Source organism: Macaca fascicularis, chromosome 3, assembly GCF_037993035.2.
Source record: "Macaca fascicularis isolate 582-1 chromosome 3, T2T-MFA8v1.1".
Taxonomy (NCBI): Eukaryota; Metazoa; Chordata; class Mammalia; order Primates; family Cercopithecidae; genus Macaca; species Macaca fascicularis.
The window spans coordinates 4,477,682-4,498,962 of NC_088377.1; the positions used below are offsets into that span (position 1 = coordinate 4,477,682).

At 51.4% G+C, this 21,281-nt stretch overlaps 1 protein-coding gene across 13 annotated transcripts in view; it reads right to left on the bottom strand.

The window, feature by feature from the left end:
• Window positions 1-21,281, bottom strand: part of SLC37A1 (solute carrier family 37 member 1) — an 82,298-nt gene that overhangs the window by 30,019 nt on the left and 30,998 nt on the right. For 12 of the 13 annotated variants that reach the window (XR_012431965.1, XR_012431963.1, XR_012431964.1 and 9 more), the window contains 6 exons: window positions 16,827-16,959; window positions 16,111-16,189; window positions 12,029-12,164; window positions 9,308-9,384; window positions 8,221-8,387; window positions 4,730-4,767 (listed from right to left, as the gene is read on the bottom strand). Coding sequence is in view for 10 of the 13 variants with exons in the window: in XM_065541353.1 (XP_065397425.1) it covers window positions 4,730-4,767; window positions 8,221-8,387; window positions 9,308-9,384; window positions 12,029-12,164; window positions 16,111-16,189; window positions 16,827-16,959 (630 nt within the window). In the remaining 3 variants the exon portion in view is untranslated. Of the gene's footprint in view, window positions 1-4,729; window positions 4,768-8,220; window positions 8,388-9,307; window positions 9,385-12,028; window positions 12,165-16,110; window positions 16,190-16,826; window positions 16,960-18,983; window positions 19,213-21,281 lie in introns of all 13 variants that reach the window. The other variant, XM_074033964.1, reaches the window with a different exon arrangement.

Genomic DNA, 21,281 nt, shown 5'->3' on the forward strand with positions numbered 1-21,281 from the left:
CTGATTTTTGTATACTGCTCTTGTTTCCTGCAACCTTGCTAACTTGTTAATTCACTCTAACCATTTTTTTTTGAGGACTCCTTATGATTTTCTGTATAAAAGATCATGTCATCTGCAAAGAGAAGTAGTCTTACTTCTTGTCCAATCTGCATGCCATTTATCCTTTTCTTGCCTAACTGTCCTGCCTGCAGTACGATGGTAAATAGACGTGGCAAGAGCAGGCCTCCTCGTCTTGCTCCTGATCTTGGGGGAAAGCACCCGCTTCACCATTAAGCTCCGGGGTGTGGGTTTCATTAGATGCCTTTTGTCAGGTTCAGGAAGTTGCTTTCTGTTCCTAGTTTGTTGAGTGTTTTCACATAAAAGGGTGTTGGATTTTGTCCAATGTTTTTCCTGCTTATACTGAGATGATCATGCAGCTTTTGTCCTTTATCCATCAATATGGAGTATTACATTAACATTACTTGTTAAACCAACTGTGTATTCCTGGGATAAATCCCACTTGATTATGGTACATAATCCTTTTGTAGGTGGCTGAATTCAGGTTGCTGGCATTGAGTTTTGCATCTACACTCATAAAAGATACTGGTGTACAGTTTTCTTAAGAGGTTTTAGTCTTTTGTTATTACGATAACACCTCGTAGAATGAATTAGGAAGTTTCCCCCTACTTTTATTTTTTGAAAAAGTTTGTGAGCAGTTAGTATTAACTCTTCTTTCAACGTTTGGCAGAATTTACTAGTAAAGCCATCTGGTCCTGGGCTTTTCTTTGAGTGAAATTTTTAAATTAACAATTCAACTTCTTTACTTGTTTTAGATCTATTCAGATTTCCTCTCTCTCTTGAGTCAGTTTTGGTAGTTTCTGTCCTTCTATGAATTTTTCTGTCTATTCTAAGTTTTCTAATTTGTTGGCATATAGTTCCCTCATAATCTATTTCATTTCGGTAAAGGTGGCAGAAATGCCACCTTTCCTGGTCCTGATTTTGGTTATTTGAGTCTTCCTTTATCCTTGGTCAGTCTAGGTGCAGAATGATCAATTTTGTTGATCTTTCCAAAGAACCAACTTTCGGTTTCATTGATTTTTTTTCTACTATTTTTCTATTCTTTGCCATTGGTTTTTAAGTGTGATAATGGTATATCACATTTTGTTTCACATAAAAGGGTCCTTATATTTTGGAAACATACTGAAGTAGTCAGAGACAAAATATTAACATGATTGCTATTTGCTTGCAAAATACATCAGCAAGAGGTGGGAAGGGGCAGTATTAGAAGGGGCGTTTGAATCAGATTGGCCAACTGTTGGAAACCTGGGTGATGGGGTACAGAGGGGTTCATTATACTGTTATTTTTACCTTTTTATATGTTTAAAGTCTCCATAACAAAAACTTTGAAATATTGGAAAAAATTAGAACTTTATCCTAAGAATAACACTTCCACATGGGAACTTCCCAGAACAAGTCAGCATATCTGAAATCTCTTACAAATGCATTTTGCGCCCATTTGTGATAAAGGGAAGATACTACAGAAGGACAGCAGCTATTGGGACATTGGCCAAACTGCCCTCAGCTCCCTCAGGAAGGCCTGTGACAAGGGTCTTGTCAGTGTCCTGCACAGAGCAGGTAACATTCCTGCAGGAAAAAGAACTTTGGGGCTGTCTGCAGAAGCTAATGAAATATCCCCAGGTATCAGTCATCTTGCCCTCTGCGACCAGCCAACACGGAGAGGAAGGAGGACGAGAAGCTGTTTCTCTGGACCACCTGCCCCATGGCACGTCGGGGACACCTGGGCACCATGGGATCTCAGTGAACTGCTCGGAGAGGATTTGAACAAAAAGAATGAAACACAGGCTTCAGCCCCAAACTCATACACACAAAAGAGCAGAAGCAAAGCCCCTCGCTTAGATCTCAGTGAACTGCTTGAAGAGGATTTGAACGGGGAGAATGAAACACAGGCTTCAGCCCCAAACTCGTACATACAAGGAGCAGAAGCAAGGCCTCTCGCTTAGATGTGTTCTCATATTCCTAAAAGCTGTGTGTGAGGAAGACCCACCCCTCCCCCAAACCCCCTGCACGCCTGCTTCCTATTCTCAGGCCTGGCTGCCCCTGGTGGGAAAAGCTCTTCTTAGAGGGCAGAAGATGTTCCAGGGCGGAAGGTGTGTGCTGAAGTTCTCGCCAGTCTCGAGACGGGTGATCCAGGCAGCTTTAAGCTACTTCACAGCACAACTGTACAAGCTTGGAAATTGAAATTCATGCTCGTGGCAGGAACACGGCTTTTAAAAACATTTTAAAATATCAACTATAGTTTTAAAAACATCATATGGTGTTTGACCTTCCTGAAGGCACTGGTTTGCAACTTTCATTTTGTTTCTTTGTTTTTGTCATCAAGTATCAGAACCCTTCTTTCCGTATGAATCATACCCAGGAGCCCGATGTATTAAAAGACAGAAAGAGGACTCTGGCTCCCTCTCCTGCACGAGGCCCGGTGGTGCTCCGGGCGCCGGGACCCAGAGATGATCCAGGCCGGAGGGGCTCACACCTTTCTGTGAGGGTGAGATCGACCAGATGAACTGGTGAGGATTTCACATGGGGTGACATGGAGCCACTGGACTGTCATGCAGGGGCTGATGTGCTCTGACGTCTGTTTCAAGAGAGTCTCTGCAAGTGAGGTGTGAAGAAGAGATTCTGGGGAGCAAAGTGCATCGTTCTAGGAAGCTGATGAGCAGTGGCTTGGGGGAGAGCTGATGGTGGAGACGGGGACGAGGGTGTGATGAGCAGTGGCTCGGGGGAGAGCTGACGGTGGAGACGGGGACCAGGGTGTGATGAGCAGTGGCTCGGGGAAGAGCTGACGGTGGAGACGGGGACGAGGGTGTGATGAGCAGTGGCTCGGGGGAGAGCTGACGGTGGTGATGGGGACCAGGGTGTGATGAGCAGTGGCTCGGGGGAGAGCTGACGGTGGAGACGGGGACCAGGGTGTGATGAGCAGTGGCTCGGAGGAGAGCTGACGGTGGAGATGGGGACCAGGGTGTGATGAGCAGTGGCTCGGGGGAGAGCTGACGGTGGTGATGGGGACCAGGGTGTGATGAGCAGTGGCTCGGGGGAGAGCTGACGGTGGAGATGGGGACGAGGGTGTGATGAGCAGTGGCTCGGGGGAGAGCTGACGGTGGTGATGGGGACCAGGGTGTGATGAGCAGTGGCTCGGGGGAGAGCTGACGGTGGAGATAGGGGCCCGGGTGTGATGGGCAGTGGCTTGGGGGAGAGCTGACGGTGGAGACGGGGACCAGGGTGTGATGAGCAGTGGCTCGGGGGAGAGCTGATGGTGGTGATGGGGACCAGGGTGGTAGAGGTGGAGGAGGTGAGTGTGTTTCCATTCCACGCCCCCTCACAGAGCAGAACTGACAGAACATGGCCAAGGATGGGGTGCGGGGCTGAAGGGGCATTGGGCTGGCTTCTTGGGTCTGGCCTGTCCACAGGGTGGAGAGCAGCTTCCTGACTGAGACGGGGGATGCTGGGGGATCGGTGTGTTCAGAGGTAAAATCAAGAGATCTCTGGTCGTGTTGTCTGAAGGACACCCAGACATCCCCGTGGGACGGTTGAGTGGCGGTGAAATCTCAGATTGTGGAGTTCAGGGGAGGGGTCACTCTGGGGACAGCATGGGGACTTGACATCAACGCACCTGGGGGCGCTAAAAAGCCCGGGTGCACGCTCCTGCAGTGAGTGGGCAGACAAGGAGAGAGGAGGCCATGAAGCAGCCTGGGGGCACCCCCACATCTGGGGTCTGACACTCGGCACAGATGTGACTAGCATGTTAGCCCTGGGAGGGGAGCCTTTCCCAGAGGGAGGGAAGCATCAGGTCAGATGCAGGTGACAGGTCCAGCAGGGTGAGGCCGGAGAGCTGACCTCCCCATGTGGCCAGGTGATGCTGCTGGGACCTGGATGGGCTGTTACCATGGGGTGGCGGTGGCCTGCAGAGAGCAGGGATGTCATGCCAGTGGAGATGGGGACTGGGGCAGCTGGGAGCAGGCATGAGAGCCAGAGGGACTTCCTTCCAAGACAGCCATCAGTACTACATGAGTGTGCCAGGAATGATATTTGGGGCAGGGGGTGTGTCTGCAGGAGACAAGCCCTGGGCCATGAGAGGGACGGGACTGGTACCACGGGAGGGCTGGCCTTAGCCAGGTGGGAAAGTGGCCAGTGGTGACTTGCTGTGGGCAGAGGCAGCTAGGGCAGGGCTCGTCCACGGCAGCTGACACGATTAGCAATCTTGCCTGCAGGGCCTACGCTGGCTGAGCTGGGCAAGGGTATAGAAGGGAAGGAATGGCGTGCTGGGCAGACCTCTCAGCCACCTGAGATGTGTAGCCACCAACTTAAGTGATGGCAGCCAGCTGACACATGCATTTTTCCTCAGTCACGCTGAGGCCCCCGGGGAAACCAGGAGGTCTCCACCCCTCAGGAGGCCTGGCCAGGACCCAGCCTTTGGTTTCCCTTAGCATGAAGCCCTCCATCTGGATGGCATCGAACCTCTTGTTTGGGTTTTATTGATAAGGTTATTATCAGCAAAACCCAGAAGAGAATATTCTCTATTCCTAGAACTGCCAATATTGTGAGGGTGGGACTTCCGTCTACCCTGTGTGTTTCTGTCTGACACCACAAAGGCAGGAGCAGGCTGGGGAAGTGGTCAGAACACTTGGCGAACTGCACACTGTTCTAGAAGAGGACAAGAAAATAGGGTCCTTACCGTCAGCAGGGTGGAGGAGCACCTGACGTCCTTCGGATCTGAAAGAGTAAACATGAGTCCAGGCTGAGCAGGTCCACCACCATGGCAATGCCAAGTAAGCTACGGGACCCCAGGGCAGGGCAACACGGGAGCACCGGTGGTGAAACTGGACCGTATGCGGGATTCACGTTAAATGAGTGGATTTGAGCTGCTCGTGCCACAAAAACAAGAGCGGGCGGCTGTGAGTTGCGATGGCTATGTTAACTTGCTTCGCTTTACTAGTGACCTTTTTACTATCTCTATGTATCTGTAACACCATGTTATATACCTTAAATATACACAATAAAATTTAATAAAACACAAGATGCCATCTGATACCTTTACTAAATTGGCATTCATTTCAGAAAAAAGCCATTGCCATAGCATGGCAGGTGAGGGCAAGGGCACAGCTTGGCTGGCCCACCAGCGACCCCACACATGCCCTGCCTGTCCTCAGTCACCCGGCCTGGCAGCCCACTTGTGTGCAAGGTGGGTACGGCAGATCACCACCAGCCAATGCCAACACTGTGAACATGAACACTGCTTTAAATATGGAAAATACTTCCCAGCGTGGCCAATAATCACAAGCAGAGCATGCGGACGCCGTGTGGACAAGCCCATGATTCACATTCAGAGGACGAGCCCCATAAGGAAAGCAAAACCAGGAAAAGCACAGCAGGGGAGCGAGGCTGGAAGAATGTCTGTAATGAGGTACTTCATGTTATGAAATTCATTAGAAATAAAAATGAGTGGAGATAAAACATCTATCTTGATATGGAACAAACATCTTTATGTCAACACCAGGAAGGGAGGAAACTTGAAAAGGAGCAGAACCAGAAGTGAGGCTTCAGCTTGTCCTTTACAGACGCCAGCGACCTGCCCTGAGCAAGGTGGGAACCCAGAGTCAGACCCCAGGGCTCTAGGTGCCGCGGGAAACCAGCCCTACTGCTTCTCGCTCCATCTCTGCAGCCCCCCTGACTACCCAGCACCTTTATCACCTTGGATGAAACTGGTTACTGGCTTGCAACCCGAACTGAGCTCCAGGGCTGCAGGCTTCCCACGGCCAAGTCCATTCCCACACAACACAGGGGGACGTCATGGAGAGGCATGCAGCCGCCGAGCACACTCCTGCTGGCCTCGAGGCCCTGCCCATGCCATAGGGCCAGGTGGGTCTGCACCCAGAGGTCTGCGGCTGGCTGCGGGGTATGCTGCCCTCCTGTCCTGGGCACAGCCCACAGGGCGAGGCCACTGACCAAGGACACGTGGTCGGCATGCTGGGCAGTCCCAATGGTCCACCTGTGATGTGCGGTCACCAATTTAAAGGACATCAGCCAACTCACCCCATTTGTATCCACTCACAGCGTGATGCCCCCAGGGGCAAGCCAGGGGGTCCCCCTGATATGGCTCTTCCAGGACTTTCACCTTGAGAGACTTGAGCACACATGTCCCTTGGCTGGGACACATCTGAGAACAGCTTCATAAAGGAGACTTAGAGAGGCCTGAGAAGGGAGCAGGGGATGCCCCGTCCTCTGGAGCTCACCCTGAGCAGGAGACAGGAGTGAAGGCATAGCAGAGAAAGCCATATCCTCTGTTGATCGCAAGAATGGCGCATCTGATGCCTTTAGTACCTACCCAGGGTCGGTGATTCGGGACCAGGAGGGGCAGAAACAAACCAAGGGGTGCTTGATGTTTTCTCCCTATCTGCAAAGAGCTCCCGTTCTCAGACTCAGCATCCAGCCACTGTTGTCACAGCTGGGTCTCATCATTCAGACACAGTGTACCTCCCAGGCACGAGGGGAAAGAGTGTCAGATTCCCTGGGCACGAGGTTCTGGTAGCTTGGTTTTGTTTGGCTAGAAATGAAGCATGCAGCCCTCCTGTAGGTGAGCGGGCCTGTGGCCAGAGAGGACCCAGCGACAGGGGGCATCTGGCTCATTGCTATCTGCCCAAGTTGGATCAGGGAGGCTTATTCACCAGAGCCGAGCTCTCTCCGCTTACAGAGACAAGCATCAACACAGCGCCCTGAATGCCTGGAGCGGGCGCTGAGGTCCCGGCCATTGAGCAAGCTCCTTTCCCTTCCACACGTCCTCTTCTCCCCAGAGCCAGCCCATTTCCAGTTGAGGAAGAGAATAGAAGGCTCCATGGACTCTACCCTCAGGCAGGAGACAGCCAGGGGCCCCTGTGCGCTAACAGAGAGGCACATTATTCTCTGAGTGGCTGGTGTCTCAAACACCTGGACAGCAGGGGCACAGAACTCCAGGTTCTAGGAATCAGAGCGGAAAACCAGTGGCGGAAACGGCCTTTCTCAGAACTGCAGTGACACACCAGCCAGAGCTGAAAGCCACAAGTTGGCCCACTGGTGAGGGAGCCAGAGCCCCACCCATCCCACAAGGTCCCTGCTCAGGCTGTCCAGGGTGTGGCCAAAGGCTTACTCAGCCTCTGCAGAAGGGGGGAAAGGGGAGGTGAGTGCAGCCCGGGGCCCCCACTTTCTGCTCACAGCAATGGGTGTGTGTCTGAACATTCCTTATCTGAATGTTTATTTCCATTTTCACCAACAGAGAAGCATGAGGTGAGAGTCTCCGAACTCGCAGAGCGGCCGGATGATGGTTATCTTAAAAATTAAAAGGTTAGCTTTTGCAAGACACAAAAAGTGAGCAACTAAATGGAATATGGATTAACTTCTGCATGCAGAGTTGAAGTGATACGCAACGCCCAGCATGGCTGCAGGGAGCTGGCTCTGAGTGTCCCTACCGGGCAGGCAGCAGGAGGGAGCTGTCTCCTGCCGTATGGTTTCACGGTGCTTTAAACTCAGTCGAAGAACTAAGGGTTGAGTACAGCTTATCAGAGTGGCTGGCAGGAGCCCCTGTCATGTGACCGCTGGGGCCACCCGGGGGTCTCTATTCTTGCTGTAACTGTCCTGCGTCTTCTCAGCACCAGAGCCTGGCGGATCTCTACTTCAAAAATGAATTTCAAATTCAGTTAAATCAAAAGTTTGCTACTGAATCTGAAATGGAATAAGGGATTTGATTTTCCAAGAGATACCTTTTACCCAGTTAAGATATTAAGTAAGTCTTTTATAACACTGTCCAAGATCTATCTTATCAGAAGGCAAAGAGCTGACCGGGTCCAATTCAGGTTTCGGTGGCAAGATGGGCGTGAGAGGGAACAGCCTGTGGGGAAATGGAAGACTCCCAGGCACGAACGCCTGATGCTGAGGCAAGGGAGGGCAGGAGGACGGGAGGAAGGAATGTAGACATGGGTCACTCCAGAAATCGGGGGACAGTAGAAAATCCAGCAAGACCAGGAGAGAACCGGCTCCCCAAGGAAGTCTCCCTGACAGGAAGAGCGCTGAGGTAGCCACAGGCAAACAGGGCGCTAGGCCACGCAAGCTCTCACACTTGTCCCTGAGGCCCACCCGAGCAGGGAAACCCGAGGCCTCCCTTGGTGGGTGGTCTCCAAGGCCACGTGCACTTACGTTCAATGAGGAAGAGAAAGCACACTATCCCCATGGCTGCCACGATGGCCCCAGGCACAACGAAGGACAGGCCCCAGCACGTGGACACCCAGTAGCCAGCGATCAACGACCCCAAGATGTTGCCTACGGAGGTGTGGGAGTTCCAGACCCCCATAATCAAACCTCTCCTGCAACACAACAAAACAGAAGACAGAAGATGGAGCTGAGAAGCTGAAACGAGTCCAGCAGTGCAGGGCGCAGCAGTGCCTGTAAAGCAGGCAGTCAGTGCAGAATCAATGAGGACCGTGCAGACTCTGCTTCCGTGGCATGCAGGACTCGCGATGCTCACGAGAGCTGATCTGTTTATGTGGCCTCAGGCCGTGCCATCACCCATTCCACCTCTCGCTCTGAGTGCATTTTGTACTCAAGAAGAAAGAGGCCTTTCTCTGAAAGTCTTGGAAGGCCTGAAATTAAAATTTGTGCCTCTACAATCAATGAATACACAGTCACTTGATGAACTGTCATTTGAACAAAACTCATGGAGGTACACAGCAGGTGAATGAGGCACAGTATCTAAGACTTAAGACCTGATGACGCCGGTGTTCCCGTTTTAGCTTCTGCATCTTGTTTGGTATCTTCCACCACAAATAAGCCTTTGGCCTGGCTGAGCTGAATTTTACACAGCCATTTACAAATAAATCTGGACTCGCCAGAGGCTGGGTCCCAGCTCTGCTACTTTGGTGCTGTGTGCTGGGTGACGCAGGTTGGGAATTCCCAAACTCCCATGTTAACATGTAGCTTCGGCTTCAAAAGGCCTGGGGCAGGGTCCTGGACTCTGCATCTCCCACAACACCCGGGAGGCCAGATGCAGCTGTCAGAGGAGCCGTCGAGTGACACAGACTCCACCGGGCCCACAGTGGGAGGGAGGAGCTCCCGTCTCGTGGGACACAGGCCATCTGAATTTCAGCAATTCAAGCCCCAGAGGTTTCAGCCATCATATTTTAAAGAGGATACTAAAGTGTTTTTGCTGTAATCAGTCTACAAAAAAACTCAAAGTAAAATGGTCTAGTTTTCATCTGCTATTGGAAACAGGGCTGCTTTTCCTCACCTTCCTTTTCCAAACCAGTTGCCGAGGCAGGTGACGACGCTGGGCCAGCCGGTGGTCTGCACCAGCCCGTTGATGACCTGCGGGAGAGGCCAAAGGAGAGACTGACCCACAGGAAGCAGGCCTGGGAGAGCGCCGCAGGGAGGCACACAGGGCTTGCCCCGCTCACACAAAGAAGGGGGTATGACAGCCAGAGATGGACTGTCAATTGTATATTTATATACAGTTTAAACTACGTATGTATTTTTAAACCATGTACACAGGTATCTATATATTTTTCAAAATAAAAGTAATGCATGTCTGCTGTGGAAATTTTAGAATAAGTAGAGAAAAGCAAGGAAAGAAAACCCAGGCAGAGCCCCACCACCAGGAGATCACACCTTATAACAGTGTGGGGCCAAGCTTTACAGTCTCTTTTGAATCTAAAAACTTCATAGAAAGAGGCTGGGTGCAGTGGCTCATGCCTGTAATCCTAGCACTTTGGGAGGTCGAGGCGAGAGGATCTCTTGAGTTCAGGAATTTGAGACCGGCCTGGGCAATATAGAGACCCCCTTGTCTACAAAAAATTAAAAATTAGCCAGGTGTGGTGGTGCACATCTGTGGTCCAAACTACTCAAGAAGCTGAGGTGGGAGGATTGCTTGAGCCTGGGACCACTGCACTCCAGCCTGGGCAACACAGTAAGGCCCCATCTCAAAAAATAAATAAATGCAAACTTTTTAAAGAGAGAAAAGCTTTCTTCTCTTTATAGAACTGTTCATAGAATTGTACGATAAACATGGCTTGTGAATTGCATGTTTTCCCTCACCAGGCCATGGAGAAGGTACTGTTGATCATCATTCTCTGGAATGAACACAGCCTTGACTTCACGCCTGGACAAAGTATCTCCTTCTAAAGAATCCCTGACTTGAGTTTCATGAAGGGACTTGGGGAATGTATTGCTGAGGACGCTCTAGCATCCTGAGACTCGGGGGTGGCTCTACAAGACTGCAGGAAACCAGGGCCAGCCTGGCACCGCCAACCACCTCACTGCAGTAAGCCAGCTCTCTAGAGCAGGGTCCCCAACCCCGGGCACAGACTAGTCCTGATCCGTGGCCTGTTAGGAGCCAGGCCACACTGCAGGAGGTGAGTGGTGGGAGAGCGAGCATTGCCACCTGAGCTCCACCTCCCATCAGATCAGTGGGGGCCATTAGATTCTTATAGGAGCGTGGCCCTGTTGTGAACTGCACATTCCAGGGATCTAGGTTATGTGCTCCTTATGAGAATCGAATGCCTGATGACCTGAGAGGGAACAGTTTCATCCCCAAACCATCCTCCTCTCCCCAACCTTGGTCCCGGGTGGAAAGACTGTCTTAAACAAAACTGGTCCCTGATGCCAAAAAGGTTGGGAACTATTGCTCTAGAAGACGCCTGGGAGCCGCTGGTCTACCTGTTGCTGCCTCTGGGCTGACCTGGCTGGGCCTTCACTCTACATGCTGGGACTCTGGAAAATTGTTTTCTCCTCCCTTCTAATTTTCTATATTACTACACAAGTGTGAACTGCTTTTATAATTAAAATAGCCAAACTTTTCAAGTGTTATGGCAAAATCTTCAAAGCAAAATTAAATACAGTTTGCCTTGATGGTTTTAAGCATTCCCCTGAGCTATCTGGGAGCCCTGGAAGCATCACAAAGCCTGAGATGAGCATCGTTATTTCCCACTGTTTTCCTCGGCTGCTGAATACTGATCCACAGCACTGCTGGGAAGGGCAGAAGCCAGGAGACTCCGGAAGGGCTCCAGCTCCAAGGGCAAGCCAGTATGGGCTGCCCTCAGGCCTCCTCCCCTTCTAGCACCTTCATGATCTCTCCTGTTCTCTCCACTGACTGCCTCATACCCCCTCCTGCTGCCTGACTCCAAAGTCGGCCCTTCCTTCCGCCCTTGCATCCCTCTGTAGAGTCCTCAGGTCTCCCCGCTTTTTCTCTCACTGCGACCCGACCAGCTGCAGGTTTTCCTTTGTAGGCTGGGACCCAAGTTGGCCCCTGAACACTCCTAGGCACTGACAAAGGTGTTTCAGTTGCTGACCCAAAACATGGAAAGAAACTAGCCCTGGCCCTGGGCCAAATTCCTTAAACCCTCATACAAACTCCATACACCAATCCCTCGCTGCAGACAGACCTGCGTGGAACGCCCTGTCCCGCTGCGTGTCAAGACTAGATACTACAGCCCTCGGTACGTAAGTTCCCCTAATACACGCTTTAAACTGATCACCCAGCAGTTAGTGCTGTGTTCTTTGGAATCCCAACCAGCCCCATCTTGGGAAGGTTTGGGGCACTCCCTGGTGGGAACTCCCTGCCACCACTGTTAGGCTGACTCCAGCTAGGGCTTCAGCTGGAGGACACACCCTCCAACCCCAGGGGTCAAATCTTTAGCAAGATGAAACATCTCAAACTTATCCACATGAAGACAGGGTGACTCCTAAGGGCTCTGCACGTCAGTCTCCCTGCCAGGGCACCGACAGGCGCGTTCTTTATGAGGCAACTCCTAAAACTAAGAAACACCTCCGGGCTGCCGGAATTTCCGAGCAGAAGAGAAAGGAAGGACTTATTATGTCAGCTGACCCTGACTTCGGACAGGACGTACTTCTGCCCCTTCCCAGCATCTTGACAGAGGTGACGTGTGACATAAACAACCCACCCTATTCACCAAGGAAACCCCATACATGGTGAGCCATGGACCCAAACTCTTACCTGAGTTACCACGTAGAATCCGAAACTGTGGATGTTGTAGAAATACCCTAAGCCGAACAGGGCGGTGAAGGCTCCACTGGCGAGCATCCCAAAAGTTAGGTAATACCTAATCGGCAGGCGTTCCCCAATTATGCCACTGAGGCGGAGAGAAGGAAAGACAAATAGGAATAACAAACACACCCGAATGTTAACAACCCGGCGGCTGTTTCGTGCCGGATGCTTTCGTGCTGTTCTCTGAGCTTGGGGAACTCTCAAGCCTTACAATTTCCAGGAAGATTTCTTACACCTATTTCCCTATGGAGTGTTTACTCACCAGAAACCAGAGACTGGCAACATTCTAGAAGATTTTATTTCTAGTCAATGTCACTATCTGTCAAATAATAAAATTCAAACGCTCTGACTTATTTATGACAGTTGCCAATGAAAGGAAACAGGAACTTGTCTTGCTAGTTAATCCTGCTTTCACATAAACCATATCCAGTAAATGTATACAATGTCTTAAAATTCCAACTGTTGAACTACACCAAATGTCATGAAAAGAGATCACTTATGACCCAGAGCAAGTCACTCGGCCCCACGAGCTGTAATGAAGTCACCTGTGTTAATACACCTGGCTGGCTGGGCTCAGTGGGGAAGTGGCTTGCAGCTGTTTGCCACTACCACCTCCTGCCACACCACTTTGACCTGATTTAAAGGCAGAAGATTTGTTCCATGGTAAGGTCTGAAATGCTGGGGTGGCATCTCTCTCATCCTTCTGAACAGCAATGCAACTCACTAATCAGCTACCCTTTTTGGTGTCCTATCTTCTAGAGCTGCCTGGAGACTTGGTGGCATAAAGGATGCTTAGCCTCGCTAAAACAGCCTCGATGGGGGTGGTAAAGCACGTCTCCAGCTTCACAGCAGGGCACAGACTTCACAGTCTTTAGCTGCCATCACAGCACACTACCTAATGTTATCCAAAACATCCCTCACTGTTTTATGGGAAATGTCCCTATGGACCAACTCAACATTGTGACTTATTAAGTAAATAGAAAAGCTGTAGAGTGTCATGAATGGACGTGAGCCCTTCGCAAGCATCAGAGACTCTATGGGTCTCGCTTTCTTCTGTAGGGTCACTCTAGGAGTCAGATAAACAGGAAACCTAACACACAGTGACACCTGCCTGCCGTGAACCCCACTGCCGGAGTCAGCTCCAGTGTTCTCAGCTTTCATCTCAAGAACCCATACCAGAGAGCTTTTCCTTCCGAATTCACCAAGTAAAAAAGATCTACCTCAGATCAAGGAAATGACCTTTTAAACACTAAAGCACAAGAAAGTAACTTAAAATTATGACAACATCCAGGTAAAAATTTCAGCTAAAACCTCACCACACACAGACTCAAGAGCATTCCAGAGCTAGAGAGTTACCGACTTCAACCTGCCCACCCCAGAGACCAGGAGCTAGGTCCCTGAGAGGCTGGCTGACCTGCCCAGGTCACAGCACAGCTGGCAGAACCAGATGGGCTCCTGAGAGCTGGTGCTGCTGGCTAGGCTCAGAAGTGTTCTCTAATCTTGCTGTATGATTTGGGCCCACTTTGATCTCTACTGAAAACTTTTAAAGAAAAGGTCTAACTGAACAAACACCATTTCACATTATATGGGACTCATACAGGGATTCAAGTCCATGCTGCACCTGCTTGAACCCTCCAGGCAGTACCTGGGCTGAATGACTGTACCCTCTCATATCTGATTTCATCTGGCGCAGCAAGCAACCACCCATTGCTGAGACCTCAGGTAGGGACTCACACAAAAAGGCCCTTCAATGCAGCAGCGTATGCCCTTGTTTCAGTCATGAGTTCACTGTGTAGATGTCACATTAGACCAAATTTTGTTTTAATAACCTTACTGACAAGGTGCATAAGAATTATCTTTACCGATAAATAAGCAACAAGAAACCAGTTTATTTACGTAAAGCAGGCTTTCTGAACCTCAGCACTATTGATATTTTGGCTCCGGTAATTCTGTGGCATTAGGGGCTGTCCTGCGTGTTGTAGGATGTTTAGCAACACCCTAGTTTCTAGCCACTAGATGCCAGCAACATCCCTTCCCTGGCTGTGACACCCACAAACGTCGTTAGACATTACTAAATGTCCCCTAGGAGACAAAACTGCCCCCAGTTGAGAACCAGATTTAAATACAGTTTTCTAGTAACTGAGAAAAACACACTCCCACTTTGGGTCTTTTTATACCACAGATTATTTGTGTTCAGTAAGACTGCAGTCTGGGGAATATAAACATTTGACCTCAAAATGGAGAAGGTCTGGCAGCCTGGCTGAGACCCAGGCCCGAAGGAAGCCCAAGGTACACACCACTCTCTCCAGCTAGGCTCATGTTCGGCTGCGCATCACACACTCTGAGCTTCCAAACCTTTATTATTCATTTGCTCACTCAGACAAGTTCTGCAGCGGGAGGCAAATGCACACGTTCAATAAAGGGAGAGCTATGCGCTCTCCTCCGACAGCAGACACTGCCTCCCTGAGCACCACCCACCCACCAGGGCTCTGAGCGGGGGAGGGGCCAGGTCTTGACGATCCCACACTCTGAGGAGGTCTCAGGGAAGCAGCTAAACATTTATGGGGATCCCTGGGGTTCTCCAGGCTGTAAAGACCTCTGTCTCTGAACAAAAGCCTCTTGGGACTACATGCCTCCATCCCTGGCTGTGGTTTCGCTATGGTTGGTCTCCATCAAAACTTGTGTTGAGGCTTGGCTCCCAGTATAACTGCGTTGAGAGGTGCAGGGAGCTTTGAAGGGCATTTGGGTCATGAGGGATCCGCCTTGACGAAGGAATGAATGTGCAGGAGTAAGTGGCCGCACTCTCAGGACTGATGAGCTATTGTGAGAGGTGAGAGCGGGCTGCTATGAAGCAAGGTCACCCCTGTGCTGTGTGTTTTGTACGCCCTGCTCACTGCTAACCCATCTCACGGGGCCTCTGCCAGGCGACGCCCTCCACTACATTACAGTGTGGCGCGAGGCTCTTGCCAGATGCAGCTGCCCAATCCTGAACTTCCTAGTTAGAGAAGCGCTAAATACACCTTTTCTCATTATAAATTACTCAATCTCAGATATTGTGCTACTAGCAACAGAAAATGGGCTAGAACATCCCTATACTGCCTTAAAAAAAAAAAACCTGGCTGGACTGCCACAACAGCAGTTTTCAATCAGTCAGTCACATGTTCTATGACCCATATAACATTTGCCACCTGCCTTGGTCAGTTCAAAGTGGGATGAAGAATGGGCTGGGCTGGCAGCACAGGCCAGGCACCATTCTGAGCTTCTACATACATTAACTCAATTTTTGCCACAATCCTGTGACATAAGAACTATTATTTCTCCCATGTTGCAAAGGGGAAACTGAGGCCCAAAGAGGTATAGTAACTTGCCCAAGACCACATCCTAGCAGGTGGTAGAGCCGGGATTCAGATCCCAGCGGGTCTCTCTCTGGAGCTCCCCGCCCGCCACGCAGGGCTGCCTCTGCTGCGCTCAGTTCTGGGGCCAAGCTGGGCATCCAGGTAGAGCTGTTCCGCACATCCTGTGTCAACTGCTCCGATCATCAGGTGAAATTCGTTATTTGGGGCATGTAAACAGATGGCAGCCCCTGAACCACAGGAGAGGTCGGGCTCTGCTAAACAGGAAGCTAGTCCCCTTGTTCCTGAATGACCACATCCCAGGATCGGCAGGATTCATGGTAGGTCCCAAACCCCAGGGCCAGGAAAGCTGAGGGCAGCCTGTGTCAGTTGGCACAGTGCCTGGGACATGGAAATCCTCGGCCTTGAGGTCCCGTGTTGTGGGCACAGCACATGTGCTTGCTCTCTCCTAAGCTTGGCCTCATCTTTGGGAAGGGAACAGCAGGGAAGCCACCGGCAAGCGGGGGCCTCACTCCTGTGCACCTGGGCACTTCAGCATAGCGGACGCCTTCTCTGCACGGAGGGGCCAGATAACCAGGAAGGGTCTGGAAAACCAAAGAGCTATGAGCTATCGTGAGAGGGGAGAGCAGGCTGCTGTAAAGCAAGGTCACCCCTGTACTATGTCTGCTTTGTACGTACCTGAGGTACATCCCCACGGCATAGGCGCACAGGAAGGAGTAGTCCAGGGCCCCAAGCAGCTGCTGATAGTTGTTCTTATCTACACGAATTTGAAAATCAACAGGAAAAGCTCAGTATTGTTTAGTGTATGTTCTAGAGCACGGCTATAAAACACAAAGCATCTGTTCTCTAAATCTGGGTGTACTTAGTGAAATGCGTGGTTTTCCACACAGAAAACAAGGCGGTGCATTTTCCGTTCAGTTTCTCGCAAAGGAAAATGAAGTCACCGCAGTTTCAAATAATCACTAAATATAATGCAGGCATCATTCAGATGGGATAAAATCCCCATTGTGCATGGTGGCTGCACATTTGATTGATGCCTTTTGTTTTTCTGCAGCACGCCTGCCTAGGCCAGCACCCACACCAGCCCCTCGTGTCTCTCTCTTCTTCCCGCCCACGGAACTATGCCCTGCAAGTCTGAAATACAAAATGCAAATGATCTGCAGCACATCTCCCTATTAAGAGAACCTTCTTTCAGGAGGAACAGCTCCGCACACAGGCGCTACGGACACAGTGGCGGTGAAGTCACGTGCTCTTGGGTAGGAGAGAGGGCTGTCATGGAAATGCAGTTTCATCTGGGAACGGCATTACTGTTGCTAAAATTATTAACAGCGAGGCTGGAAGAACCTTGGAAGGACAGCCGCTTCAGCTCCTGGACGGACCGATGATCAACTTACCAAATGGTGCCCAGCCACAGTCGGTCTCATTGTCAGGGAGCTGGCGGGGGGCAATGGACCCAGACTTGGCGCTCTGGCTGCTGAATCTGCCGTCAGCTTCATCCCAAGCAGTGCAATACTTGTGGAGCTCACCCTGGGATGTGATGGGAGGGCAGAAGCAAGGAGAGGAAGTGCCTTCAGTGAGGCTCAGCATGGGGCACAGAGAGGAACAGTCACCCCTCCTCTCCCAGCAGCCAGCCCAGGACACCTGCACCCTGCATTCTAATGGAAACACAAGGCGCCACTGGCAGTGTGTCTGCAGGACCCACAAGAATGCCTGCTGGTGACGTTTCAGCAGGACTCTCCAGCAACCGCACTCCTGAGCGCACAACGAACATAAGCCATCTTCACATGCCACTGGAAGACAAGCCTCAGGAGCAGTTTTAGTCCTAAGAGCTCCAAGCTGAAAGCCGACTGCCTGTCATCCTTGACCACCTGTCCACAAGGCAGAAGGGGTATATTTTCCTAGATTCACACAACTGAATGCTACACACCAACGAAAAAGAACAAGTCACAGGTCCAAGCAACAATGAGGATGAACCTCACAAACATAACATGAAGCAGAAGCCAGACACGAAAGAGTACGGACTGCAGCATTCCACTCATAGGAAGTCCAAGGACGGACAATGAATCCACGCGGCTAGAGGTGACAGTCACGGTTACCTAAAGGGGGACAATGCGAGACAGGGGACGGGGAGCTGTCTGGGAGCTAGAAAGGGTCCATCCCTTAACCTAGGGGATGGCTACCCCTATGGGCATGGTCAGATCTGCCAAGCTGGACACTGAAGATCTGTATACTTTACTAAGTGTAAATCATACTTCAATTTAAAAATATCCCTGGGGCAGGGCACCACCCACCCCCCAAACTAGCCACAGAACCAGCAAGCAGGGCCAGGGTTGGAGGCACTTGTCTGGGAGGCGGGAGGAAGGGAAAGCCGTGGCCCTGGTGTTTGGTTACTGGCTGTGTGAACATGTTACTTGCCGCCCCTGCCTCGGTCTCCCCCTCTGCAGACGAGGCTGCTGCCCAGTTACAGAAGTTATTGGGACCTGTGACGCTGAACTCCAGGCTTTTGCACAGAGCTTAGGATGGCATGGCCCTTGTGAAACAAACCCTGGGGAGAGAGGAAAGCTCATCTGTCGGGAGGCAGAGGGGCCTGAGTGGGCTTTTCCTCAGTGTACTCCTTGGGAAGAGGAACAACACCTACAAGACAGCGCCACATGTGGCAGGGGCCCGTCTCGTTGTGGGGGAAGCTGAGGAAGACAGAATGTGCTCTGTGACTGCGTGTCCCTCCCTGGTGGCCTCTGTCACTCCCATGCCTCTCTTCTCGGGGGTCTCTGTAGTGATCACTCTGCACTAGTCAAGACTTATAGGAGCTGGCCCATCAGGCGTGAGTGATGGCAGAAAGCGGGGTCCTTGTGGTCAGAGGGGTGTCCCTTAGGGGGACTGAGTGCCCGTTCAGTGCCCATGATACCAGAGGGGTGTCCTCGTGAGCTGGAACCTGAGAGAGGCCGGGGTCTGGAGGGCAGTGCACAAAGCTGGCTCCAGGTCAGGGCACAGAACGCTGGGCAGGGAGCCACCCCAGTGACCAGGCAGGCAGCAGTCGGAAGTCCTGTCCCCCTCTCTTCAGGAGGGAGTGGCCAACAAGGCTAGCCACCTTCAAAAGGCCAGGGCTTTTGAATCGAGGCTACACACCCTGATTTATAGCTGGCAGCATGTGGGCCACGTCACTGAGTCCTGGCATGGCACACGGGATGCAGCTGCTCCACCGTCATGTGACTCTGTCGTCATCACTGGGCTGTTCTGCTATAATTAAACACTGCCCCAAAAAAGTAGCCAAGGGCTCTACTTTACAATGCAAAGTCATCATCTGCCCAGCAGCTCCCTTGGCAGAGCTGGTCCTCCCTGGAGGCGCCATGCTGACCTCCTGGCATGTCGGGAGGAGTGCTTTCATTTGCTCCCCGACTGCTTGGGGCCCCCTGGCCGCTCCTGCTTGTGTTTTAAATTCTCCACCCAAGGTGGATGTGAGGGGCTGTGAGTGTGATCGTGAGACCCGGGGCGGGTGCCTGCAGCCCTTCCTCTCTGTATCAAGCTGGTATCCGCGGCCTTTCTCCATTCACCTGCCGCCTTGTTGGACACTTTTCCTCCTCAGTGCCTTCAGAAGTCAGGTGTTTCTGCCCACCTTTCCCTGCTGCCTCTCACGGAAGCCAATCTGGCCACACCCAAAGGCCAAAGCATCGCCACAATTCACCTCTCACTGAAGAAAGCCACGGCTAGGACAGGAGCACAGGACACTCCCCAGCCAAGGAGAACCATGTGCAGGGATAAGCTGAAGTTTCTAACATTAACCTGGCACAGAAGAAAGGAAAAAGATTCTGCAGGTCGCCGCTTAAAACAGAATTTTATATCCTTTGTGATTTCATATTTCTGGGAGGAACCACCTGCTGAAAACATATCTGATTAGAAATGCTCCTTTTTTCCCATAAATAAGCAGTAAAGTTGTTCTAGTTTTGTTATGTAATGAGTGGGGGCCTCACATCCTGGTTAGGGATACAGGCTTCGGCGGCAGACAGGCCTGAGCTGGGATCTTGGTGCCTCTCTGTGGCTTCTGACCTTGGTGACGTCACTTACACTCCCTGGTCATCAGTTATGGAGTTGGCATGACAATGCCTGTGTCCCAGGGTTGCTGTAAAGATGAACTATAAATGGAGCGCACCTCTCTGGGCCTCCACCCCTGGGAAGGGCTCAGGAAAGGGCTGCTGTGAGTCCGGGTGCCTCTCCTGCCCTTCTCCTTGTTGTTGGAAAGGTCACCTCCACCTGCACCCTGCAGCCCCGTTGGAAGGCTGCTGCCAAAGCAATCGAGATTTCATATAACTCCAGCACAAAGGGTTCTGAGGATATTTACATAACCACAGGTTTTCAACAACGTTGCTGTATTTCAGTATTTCTATGAGTTTTACCCCCCAAACCTGGTGTTTGAGGGACAATGCAAACTTAATTAGGTTAAGATGAATTGTTAAGCAAACCCCTCGCCAGGTGAACAAATTCTCACCAAAGTGCTTCATGGAGGCACCCTCACCTCTGCACAGCCACACCATCCCTGCAGAAATACTTGGGGAGGGGGTCAAGTCCTTTGGGAAACATCTGCTTTCATAAAGGCAGCTTTCTTCACACGTTTTTACACAAGTGCCTTTCAACAAGTTACAAACTCAATCAACCCGCGACATCAGGTAGATATGAAAAACTGATCAGGCAAAAGGCTCTGTGGCAACTGAACTCCACACTGACGATATGTGAGGCGGGGAGGCTGAGTGGGCCCTGTGAACACGTGGGCGTTGTGGCTGCTAAAGTGTCCACGCAACACACAGAACAGCAACAAAAATAAACAGCAGATGGGTGGAGGGTGGGGGTGGGAGAAGAAAGGTGCCAATCTTGTGGAAGAACACAGGAAACTGCCAGGAGTCACAGCGCTACAAGTGTGCGGGGAAGGCGGCAGGGCCGGGAGTCACAGCGCCACGAGTGTGCGGGGAATGCGGCAGGGCCGGGAGTCACAGCGCCACGAGTGTGCGGGGAAGGCGGCAGGGCCGGGAGTCACAGTGCTACAAGTGTGCGGGGAAGGCGGCAGGGCCGGGAGTCACAGCGCCACGAGTGTGCGGGGAATGAGGCGGGGCCTGGAGCTGGCAACGTCTTCTGTCTACAGACTCCCTGGCCACCTCCAGCCCTCCCCACCCCTCCCACTGGCAGCGAGAGGAAATCCCGTCCAGGGAGCAGCAGGCAGCTGCAGCAGGAATTTCATGGCACTAGAAAAGACTGGACTCCTCATCCTGCACCTGCAGAGACCCACGCGGTCATTTAGGCACAAACATTCACTGCATTAGCCTGCATTCCACCAAGGCTCCATTCTTTCCACGCTGAATTTGAGCCACTTCGCAAAGAGAAACCACTCGTTCCCGCCCTGGGTTCTCAGCCCCACCATTGCCTAAGGCTACAGCCACCGGGCACATTCTCTGCAGGAGGTACGTGGCCTCCAATAGAGGAGATTACCCGGTGGTCTGGGGTGCAGGAGACACTGAAAGGCAACAGTGAGAGGACAGGACAAGAGCAGGGGATTCGGGCCTCACTGAATCCCCCTGGAGGACAGTGGGGTTAGGCCAGTTTCACTCCACCTTTAGCCAACACAGAGGGTGTATGTGTGTGCGTGTGTGTATACATATCTGCATTTGATGATCTGTCTAGTCAACTTTACGTGGCTCGTTAGGCTGTGTGGGTGCACTGATTCTAACTAGTCCTTCACATTCCTTTTATAAGGCTACAAGAATTCTCCAAAGCATTATCTAAGTCCTGGAAGAGCAATTAAAGTTTTGGTACCAAAAGTAGGAGCGACCAGACAGGCTCTCCCCCATGGACGACAGCACCTG